This window comes from Mustela nigripes, chromosome 2, assembly GCF_022355385.1.
Source record: "Mustela nigripes isolate SB6536 chromosome 2, MUSNIG.SB6536, whole genome shotgun sequence".
NCBI lineage: Eukaryota > Metazoa > Chordata > Mammalia > Carnivora > Mustelidae > Mustela > Mustela nigripes.
In genome coordinates this window covers 205,333,420-205,343,617 of record NC_081558.1, presented here as the reverse complement: position 1 = coordinate 205,343,617, position 10,198 = coordinate 205,333,420, and the positions used below count along the sequence as shown (strand labels likewise).

Here is a 10,198-nt window from a genome sequence, read left to right as displayed (position 1 = left end):
CATTAATTCATTAAAATTAGTTCATGTTTATTAACATAAATTCCATTAGTCGATCTTGCAATTTATTTTATTAAATCAACTAATTCTATAAATTCATCCAGTAAAATTAATCATTTAGTTCAGTATATTCTAGAGACAGTTTTTGGCCAACACTTTGTGGTTGGAAAAAAGGTGACAAGAATTTTTCCCAAAGATTATGAAGATGATAAACTCTCTGTTTAGAGGTTAGACATTTTGCTCAAAAGGTCTGGACCCTCAACAACTTGAGGTATAGAAGCCAGATCCACAGGTTGGTCTGTAACATGAAGACTGGCAACTTCTGGAGGTGAAGTAAGTTGGGCGACAGAATCTGGATCCATAGCCCAGTGAAGGGAAGCCACAGACTCCGTAACCCAGCGATCTGAAGCCCTGGGATCCACAACCCAGTGAGTAGCAGCTTCTGGATCCATAGCCCAGTGTAGGGAAGCCACAGACTCTGTAACCCAGTGATCTGAAGCCCTGGGATCCACAACCCAGTGAGTAGCAGCTTCTGGATCCATAGCCCAGGGAACGGCAGCTGCTGGACCCAAAACTCAGAGGCCGAGAGCAAGTCGTCTGGCAAGGACTGCAGAGCATGGAGGTCCTCGGGCTGTAGCAGGGTGTTTGACAAGGTCTGGACGCCACACAAGATGTCTGGCAGCTGGTGGGCTCACAGCAGGTCTCCTGACAGCCACTAGCAGGGGAGGAGCTCAGCTGACAGGTGCTGGGAGAGCAGGAGTCAGTGCGGTAGACCAGGTTGCTGGGGCAGGAAGAGCTTGGGTAGCGCACGTACCCCCCAAAGGAGCGGGAGGCGATGTTTCCAGAGCAGCAGCTGTAGGACATGTTGGCAGGAGAATTGAGTTCAGCTGAGTGACAGTGAGGAGATTCTGAGGTTGAATGTCACCTCCTGGACTGGGGCACTTTTATACTCTCAGCCATGGGTGTGGTATTTTTTACAGTCGCCTTTCCCACACGTGGAATCTCTCATTTCCATATGTGTAATTCAGTGATATTTTCTGTAATTGCAGGTGATTCCTCCCATCTCGTATTTATAGGAGAATTCATCACGTCGTTATAGCACCAAGCCAACGAACTATTCCAAAGTCGGAAATGCTATGACTGTATGTCATTAATGCCAGCTAATCAGGGCCAGAAAAGCCCCTACTCTTCTTGGCTGAGACTCATTGTGACTTTGCTAGTATCTTGGCTGGAGAATGCTTAGATCTAAAGGCGGGGATTGAAGTTAAGTCACTCTTTTTTCTAGACCAGTGGAATAGAGGTGCCCTATTTGTCACCAATGATTTTCTTTCTGTAAATTTATTTCATCCCCTAAAATTCATTTTCATATCTTACATTATGTTATATATTGCCTCTCAAATTCAATGGAAAGGGAAAATAGATAATATAAATTGATTAAGAAACATGATGGATCACAGAGATAAATCAGGACAGATGTTTAAAGGCAAAATGACTAAGCAAGACTAATTTGAAAAAGAGTCTCAGGGGATACAAATCTATACATATGCAAAAAATCCCAAAGAATCAAATACTTTTGAGGTAAGGGAAGATAGCTAGAGATACTATGGATCTGTCCATCTGTGTGTAATTCCAGTAAAAATGGGTTCTGGATCAGTATAGTTTATGGCTTTTCATATAGGCATTGCTCCTTTTGTTACCTGTTGTTACAGTGTGTCCAGTGATCCTGCTTTCCTAATAAGAACAACTCTTATCACACAGGACCTTCTTGTCATTTTTATCTTTTGGTTCTTTCACATAATTGTTTTCTTAATTATAAAAACACTTTTTCCCTACGTCAGTTCTTCAAGATTATTTTCCTGTGGTAAAATATCCAAATATTGTCTTGTATAGAGCTCCATGTCAGGCAAACCGAGGCTAAAACAAATACTGAAGTGTTTTCTCCAGTTAGGCAGACAATTACCTCAGAGGGGAAGTTGTAATTGCAGGAGGTGATAAAAAAGATTGAAATATAAGTGAATTGTCTAAATACTCTTTTTGCATAACACTAATAAAGTGGTTTGTGGTTCTTAATAAATAGGTAGAAGTAAATAGTAATTAAGAATGATCATTAAGGAAACAGAGAAGGAAAAAAGTAAAAAGATACATCAGACAAAAGAAACAAACAAAAAATGTTACTTCCATTTTATTAACTTCCAAATTTATTGTATGATAAGATGTAAAACATCATGTCATCAGAAGTAATACAAGATATTTCATAACAATCACTCTGTCAGCCTTCGGGATGATATTCCTGATTTTGTTAATCATTTAGAGGTTACCTCAATTCCACACCACCCAACAGAGTAACAGATAGCTACATATATCAAGTTCAGTTTATGTAATTTCAAATTAAGTTAAATGAAAATTTTGGTCTTCAGTCATATTAGCCACATTTCATGTGCACAATAGATACATGTGGCTGATGGATACTGTATATCAGAAAATGCAGCTAAAAATATTTTCAACAACACAGAACGTTCTATGAGACAAACTGCCTTAGACTTCGCAGTGTGCTTTGTTCACTGGCTAATAGAAATAAGTACTTTTACTATTTCTAGTCCAGTGTAAGAATGTCAGAAATCTTGAGGTCAATTATCCTTACCTCAATTCATGTACTACTATGTTAGGATTTTCTGTATTGTAATTTCATGTTTGCTCAAGTATATTGATATGTATTTGCCTCCATGTTTTTATGACCAAAATTTGCTTAAATTTACCATATATATATATATATATATATATATATATATAGTGTGTTATATAGTGTGTGTGTGTATGTGTATGTATGTGTGTATATATACACACACACATACCCCTATCTTTTTTCTTGCTCTTCTCATCTTCTTACATCTTTTTTGTGTGTTCTGGGGTTATTTTGCTTCTGACTGCATAGAACTTTTATTGTATATTTTAGTGTTGGAAGGCTAGTAACAAATTCTTTACAGTTTTGATGGTCTGAAAATGTCTACATTTTCTTTTTCTTTTCTTTTCTTTTTTTTTTTTTTTTTTTTTGAGAAAGAGAGAGTGGGAGTTGGGGAGGCACTTGCAGAGGGAGAGGAACTCAAGCAGGCTCCGTGCCCAGAATGGAGCCCGACTTTGTGCTTGATCCCATGACCTTGAGATCATGACCTAAGCCAAAATCAAGAGTCAGATGCTCAACTGAGCCATCCACAGGCTCCTCTCCATTTTTTTTTTTTAAGATTATTTATTTATTTGACAAATCACAAGTAGGCAGAGAGGCAGGCAGAGAAAGAGGCTCCTTTCCATTTTTGAAACAAATGCTCATTAGTCCATTACTCTAAACTTTTCTTTATTCAGAAATTTGAGGATACTTGTCTTCCTGCTTTCTTTTTTTTTTATGATTTTATTTATTTATTTGACTGACAGAGATCACAAGTAGGCAGAGAGGCAGGCAGAGAGAGAGGAGGAAGTAGGCTCCCTGCTGAGCAGAGAGCCAAATGCAGGACTCCATCCCAGGACCCTGGGATCATGACCGGAGCTGAAGGCAGAGGATTAACCCACTGAGCCACCCAAGCACTCGTGTCATCCTTCTTTCTTTTTTCTGTTTAGAATTCAGCTGCTAATCTTACTGTTTCTTTTTTTGTTTGTTTGTTTGTTTTTGTTTTTTTTAAGGTAGCTTACATTTTCTTTCCCTTTGGTTGCTTTAAATTTTTCTCTTCTTTGACACCAAGATATTCTCTTTATTTGCTAGTTTAAATAACTTCTCCAGAACAATCTCTAATTGTCTCTCCAGCTATGTCTAATTTCTTTTCAATCCATTCAATAATTCTACATTTAACATATTGAATTTTTCAATTTCAGAATTCCTACTGGGTTCTTTTTTAAAATTTTATTTATTTATTTATTTATTTATTTATTTATTTATTTATTTATTTTGAGAGAGAGCTTGACACAGGGAGAGGGAAAAACTAAGCAGGCTCCATGCCCAGCAAGGAGCCTGATGTGGGTCTTGATCTCATGACCCTGGGATCATGACCTGAGCCCAAATGAAGACTTGGACACTTAACTGATTGTACCACCCAGGCTATCCTCTATTTGGCTCTTTTAATATGTTTCTCTCTCTCTTAAAATTTGAAATCTATCTTTTTTATTTCCTTAAGTGAATTCTATTATCTGATATATATTTTGAATTTAGTCATTTCTTAACTTTTGCAAGTCTGGCAGATTTCCCTAGGGTATCAGATGATCCATATCTACCTCATCTATCTATGTATATCATCCATATACTCATCTATATCTGTATAAAACTATATTCACAATTACATCTATACTTCTACGTCCATGCCTGCATTTATAATAATATTGATATTTACCAATGTAAAGACATAATACAGGGTTACCTCAACACTATGCTAATTCCTTTTTGTAATTTGAAGTTTTTATTTAAATTCCTATTAGTTTACGTTCCAATTAGTTTCTGGTGTGCATTACAGTGATCCAACACTTCCACATAACATCAGGTGTTCATCACAAATGCTCTCCTTAATCCCCATCACCTGCTTAACTCACCCCCCTGCCCACCTCCCCTCCAGCAACCCTCAGTTTGAGTTCCCTGTAGTTAAGAATCTGTTTTATGGTTTATCTCTGTCTCTCTTCCTTCCCCTTCCCCGTATTCATCTATATCTGTATCTGTATCAATATAGATATATATATATAGATAGATAGATAGATAGATAGATAGATATATGCCACAACTTCTTTATCCATACATCAATTGATGGACATTTGGGCTCTTTACATAAGTTGGCTGTTGTTGATAATGCTGCTCTAAACATAGAGTGCATGTATCTCTTCAAGTCTGTATTTTTTAATCTTTTGGGGTAAATACCTAGTAGTTCAATTGCTGGATCATGGGGTAGCTCTATTTTTAATTTTTTGAGAACCATCCATACTGTTTTCCAGAATGGCTACTCCAGGTCTTATGCCATGTTAATCTAAGCAGGTACTGAAATGATTTCAGTTCATAGGAAAGGGTAAATATTTAAAGTTCAGCTGAATCCTAAGGTATTGTTCGGAGTGTCAATTTTAGTCAAAATCATTGGAATTTCTAACTTTTGATTTTGGTTACCTGAGCTCATGAGTCTCCTCAGCCTCTCTTGGATTCAACAATGTCCCTAATCAAAAAGTAGTCCCAAATTCTAGGACCTTGTTGTTACATTGATAACATTTTGGCCCTGGTAATTTCTGGACATTTTCACATGTATTTTCTTTGTCTAAATTTTCTAGACAAAAAATAATAGTTTCAAATAATTTTTTTTCATTTGTAAGTATATCAATGTTTATCTCATCCCCCCTTAGGAATAAGCTTAAAATTCATAACCAATCCTTGGATGAAAGATTTATAATATATGAAAGCATGGCTAGAATAGGTAAGAAATAGGAGTAAGAGTGCCCAATCACAAAAGTATTTTATTTTATTTTTAATATTTATTTATTTGAGACAGAGTGAGAGAGTTTGGGGAAAGGGGTAGAGGGAGAGAAAGTCTTAAGCAGACTCCAAATGAATGTGGAGCTTAACCTGGAGCTTGATCTCACTCTGCTGAGATCACGATCTGAGTTGAAACCAGGAGTTGGAGAGCTTAACCGACTGTGCCATGCAGGCACCCCACAAAACAATTTTAGTAATTTGAATGGAAGGTGGCGGAAACAAGAATTATTGCTATTTAAAATATAATACCCTTAAAAAGCTAGATAAAATCTAAAACCTTTAAAAGATGAAGGGACAATTACTCATCAATGATTTTTAATCATGTTTATCATTGTCACACTGGATAAAATCTCCTTCAGTTGTAAGTTAACCAAGTTTCCAGTCATTTCTTCAATATAAACATGATTTTCAGTCTTTTCCAGTCTGCTTATTTTATCTTCCCAGATTTCCCTTTTGCCCCTTCTAATATGCCTGTGTCTTTGCAATTCTAAATAAACTTCACCTCCTAAGAAGTCACAAGGCAGATATTCCTTATAAGTTCCTTACTCCTTCTGTGTCCCCTTTTCCTGCATTCAATATCACAAATTTATCATGGGTATCTTTGTCTAAGGGCTGTTATACAGCCTAAAGAAATAAGGCTTAGGAACATTTATTAAACATGTTAACTCTTTTTGATCTCAGTTTTAGGTTCCTTATCAAAATCTATCTTTCTACTTTGTTATTCCTGAAAATACTTTGCCTGAGAAAGCAGAGAATATTATCATGAAAAAGAGAAATAAAATTTTCTTTTTTTGTTGTTGAGATACACATTAAATCATCACTTCTGATGTTGTCAAATATTAATTATCTTTTAGTTTGAAACATGGGTAAAAACCAGGGTGAAAATCATCCTGATGATTTTAGATTCTTCACTCAAATTTTATGGTATTGCTCTTTACACATATGTAGTTAAGATCATATTGAATACTTATCAGTGGGATACAGGTATTTATCATTTTTTTTAAAGATTTTATTTATTTATTTGACAGAGAGAGATCACAAGTAGGCAGAGAGGCAGGCAGAGAGAGAGGGAGAAGCAGGCTCTCTGCAGAGCCCAATTTGAGGCTTGATCCCAGGACCCTGGGATCATGACCCAAGCTGAAGGCAGAGGCTTAACCCACTGAGCCACCCAGGCACCCCAAGTATTTATCAGTTTTGCTAAGAAATGTGGGTGACTTCAAGCAAAGTTACTTAAAATTCATGCATAATCATTTTCATTTGTTTTCTATTTATTTTTTCTTTCATGTATAAACCTAACCATATAAATATAAATATTATTTTTATTCTCTGCATTTCTTACATAGCTACCAACTAGTCTTCTACTTTATGCCTGTTGGCATTCCCATGTCTTGTGAGAAAACCAATCTAATTCCCAAATCTGAGCATTCAATTCATAATAGCTTATGTACTTAAACAATAGTCTTCTACTACTTATAGTTTGAGTAGGAAAAATATCTGGGGCTTCTCAAAATTCAAATCCCCAATTTCTTAGGATTTCAAAATACATTTCCAGGTGTGTATAGATCCTTTCAAAATATCTCCATTGTCTACCATAATCAAAAGTCTACTTAATAAAATTTAACAACAATGAACATAGCTGGTTATCAGGACCAATAAATTTATTTAATTATACTGATTTGGATTTTCATACAATTTTGGAAGAAAATCCAACATTAATTTTATCATTTATATTTTATTTTCAGGTATTATGTTAATTTTAGAATTTTCCAAATAAAGTCTTTCAGCCAGTATTTGGGGAAGAGACAGGGTAAGGGTTTGATAACCTAAGAATAAGAAGATAATTCTTCCTGTAGGTGAAGATAATAAAGATTTTGAGTAGAGGCACTGGTGAGAATGAACAACAAGATTAGAAATTTAATAAGGTGATCAGAAGAAGCCAGTTCCACATGTTGGTCTGTAACAAGAAGACTGACAGCTCCTAGAAGCCAAGTAGGTGGGGTGGCAGAATCTGGATCCATAGCCCAGAGAAGGGAAGCCACAGACTCCATAATTCATGGGTCTGAAGCCTTGGGATTCACAGCCCAGTGAATAGGAACTTCTGGATCCATAGCCCAGGGAACGGCAGCTGCTGGACCCAAAACTCAGAGACCCAGAGCAAGTCGTCTGGCAAGGACTGCAGATCGTGGAGATCCTCGGGCGGTAGCAGGATGTCTGGCAAGATCTGGATGCCACACAAGATATCTGGCAGCTGGTGGGTCTATAGCAGGTGTCCTGACAGCCACTGGAGGGGGAAGAGTCCAGGTGACAGGTGCTGGGAGAGCAGAGGTTAGTGCTGCAGAACAAGTTGTTAGGATAGGAAGAGCCACAGGAGGACCTAGGGGAGTGCAAGTATCCCCCAAAGGAGCAGGAAGAGTAGTTTCCAGAGCAGCAGCTGTAGGACATGTTAGCAGGAGATGTGAGTTCAGCTGAGTAACAGTGAGAAGGTTCTGTTTGAATATCGTATTCCTCAAGTGAGGCATTTATATACTCTCTGCAATGGGTGTGGCACTTTACAATGTCAACTTTTCAAAATTTGGAGTCCCTTATTTGCATACATGTAACTCAGTAACCCTTTTTTTAAAGTTGGAGTTAACTACCTCTCTTCATCTTAAATTTATGGGTTCACTCATTTTGTTTTTATAGCCCCATGTCAATGAAGTACATCTATGTTACAAATGCTATGACAGTGTATAATTAATGCCTACGCCATCATGGTCAGGGAATCCCCTCTGATTTTTCTGGTGATGAAAACATGTGCACGTACATGTGCTCACCTTTGTCTGAAGAATGTTTTCTTCCCAGGGTGGGGATTACAATGCAGTCATCCCCCTTTTGTGTCAGTGTCTGAGAAGCAGAAATGTGGTCTTGATGAGGAATCTTCTAAATATTGTCCCTACATCAAACCATTGATTCACACTGTAACATAATTTTGTATCTACTACTTACTATTAGCATTGCTTACTATGTCCAGTCTAGAGGGCTCTTATAAAAGTAACCCAAAGAGATTGACCTAGATGATTAGAAGTAGGCATAATCCTGAACAAAAATGTTTCAGAAATTTAATCTTTAGAAAAATGAAATCAAATCTAAAGCAAGTAGAGACCAATATGAATGCATGTGAAGAAAACCAAAATGGGGGGGCGCCTGGGTGGCTCAGTGGGTTAAGCCACTGCCTTTGGCTCAGGTCATGATCTCAGGGTCCTGGGATCGAGTCCCACATCGGGCTCTCTGCTCAGCAGGGAGCCTGCTTCCTCCTCTCTCTCTCTCTCTGCCTGCCTCTCTGCCTACTTGTGATCTCTGTCTGTCAAATAAATAAATCTTAAAAAAAAAAAAAAAAAAGAAAACCAAAATGGGAAATGATGTTGAGATGAGGTAAGGAAACAAAGGACAGTGTAGAGAGAGGGAAAAGACTGTCCAGATTTTCTTCTACCCCATTGGAGGACTTGTGGATATTCTACTTCTTAGTTCAATCATATCAAATTTTTTTCAAAATGAACTAAATTCATGGCTTTTGTGCAATATATTTATATGCTCAAAACATCCTGAGGTCTACCTTCCCATAAGACCTCAAAATTTTGAATCGTCTCTGAATATTCCCAAGTTCATGGCAGATCCTTTATTTTTCTCCCTAATTTTGGTACATGCTTCTGTCCCAGCTTTCTTACTAAAGAGGATACAAGTTGTGTGAATCTTGAAGTTTATAATTTGGGGGCACTTCTTTTTTTTTTTTTTAAAGATTTTATTTATTTATTTGACAAAGAGAGATTACAGGTAGGCAGAGAGGCAGGCAGAGAGAGAGAGGAGGAAGCAGGCTCTCTGCTGAGCAGAGAGCCTGGTGCGGGACTCGATCCCAGGACCCTGAGACCATGACCCGAGCTGAAGGCAGCGGCTTAACCCACTGAGCCACCCAGGTGCCCCAACACTTCTTTAAGAAAAAGAATACAACATTGTGAACATAATAGTAGGTATAAATATGGATGCTAATTTAGAATAAAGTAAAATTAACAAATACAAACTGAGATGACAAAAAGCACAAATATCACAAAATCAAGACAATAAAATTGTATCATCATAATTATCACCGCCACCTATAATATTTCCTCTGTATTTATTGGCTGCATAGTCCTTGATTGCTTTTACATATGACAATAATTTTGTCAACATATTTTCAGTAGAAAACATAGAGTATATTTCAGTTTTTCTTCCAAAATTATGAATCAAAAAATATGATACAATACATTAATAAAAGAAAGGACAAAAAACCATATGATACTCTCAATAGATACTGAAAAAGCATTTGACAAAGTACATCACCCTTTCCAGATAAAAACTCTTCAAAGTGTAGGGATAGAGGGTACATACCTCAATATTATCAAAGCTGTCTATGGAAAAACCCACCACGAATATCATTCTCAATGGAGCAAAACTGACAGCTTTTCCCCTAAGGTCAGGAACATGGCAGGGATGCCCATTATCACCACTGCTATTCAACATAGTACTAGAAGTCCTAGCCTCAGCAATCAGACAACAAAAAGAAATTAAAGGCATCCAAATCAGCAAAGAAGTCAAACTATCACTCTTTGCAGATGATATGATAACTATATGTGGAAAACCCAAAAGACTCTACTCCAAATCTGCTAGAACTTGTATAGGAATTCAGTCAAGTGTCAGGAT

At 37.1% G+C, this 10,198-nt stretch overlaps 2 protein-coding genes across 2 annotated transcripts; both read right to left on the bottom strand.

Annotated features, from left to right (window-relative positions):
* Positions 1-255: 255 nt before the first annotated feature.
* LOC132010301 (keratin-associated protein 13-1-like) lies at positions 256-912 on the bottom strand. The gene is made up of 2 exons (XM_059388198.1): positions 475-912; positions 256-408 (listed from the first exon to the last, which is right to left on the bottom strand). Exons 1-2 carry the CDS (start codon positions 859-861, stop codon positions 256-258), a joined length of 540 nt encoding a protein of 179 aa, XP_059244181.1. The 5' UTR covers positions 862-912.
* A 6,499-nt stretch (positions 913-7,411) lies between these two features.
* LOC132010302 (keratin-associated protein 13-1-like) lies at positions 7,412-7,969 on the bottom strand. Its single transcript, XM_059388199.1, has one exon. The coding sequence runs from the start codon at positions 7,925-7,927 to the stop codon at positions 7,412-7,414; it is 516 nt and encodes a 171-aa protein (XP_059244182.1). The 5' UTR covers positions 7,928-7,969.
* Between the last annotated feature and the right edge of the window lie 2,229 nt (positions 7,970-10,198).

What these genes read in the sequence shown, in the direction of transcription:
- LOC132010302 (XM_059388199.1), bottom strand. Translation starts at nt 7,927, where the DNA reads ATGTCCTACAGCTGCTGCTCTGGAAACTACTCTTCCTGCTCCTTTGGG.
- LOC132010301 (XM_059388198.1), bottom strand. Translation starts at nt 861, where the DNA reads ATGTCCTACAGCTGCTGCTCTGGAAACATCGCCTCCCGCTCCTTTGGG. An exon ending in TCAGATCACTGGGTTACAGA is followed by an intron (nt 409 to 474) that starts GTCTGTGGCTTC and finishes TGTGGATCCCAG; the next exon opens with GGCTTCAGATCGCTGGGTTA.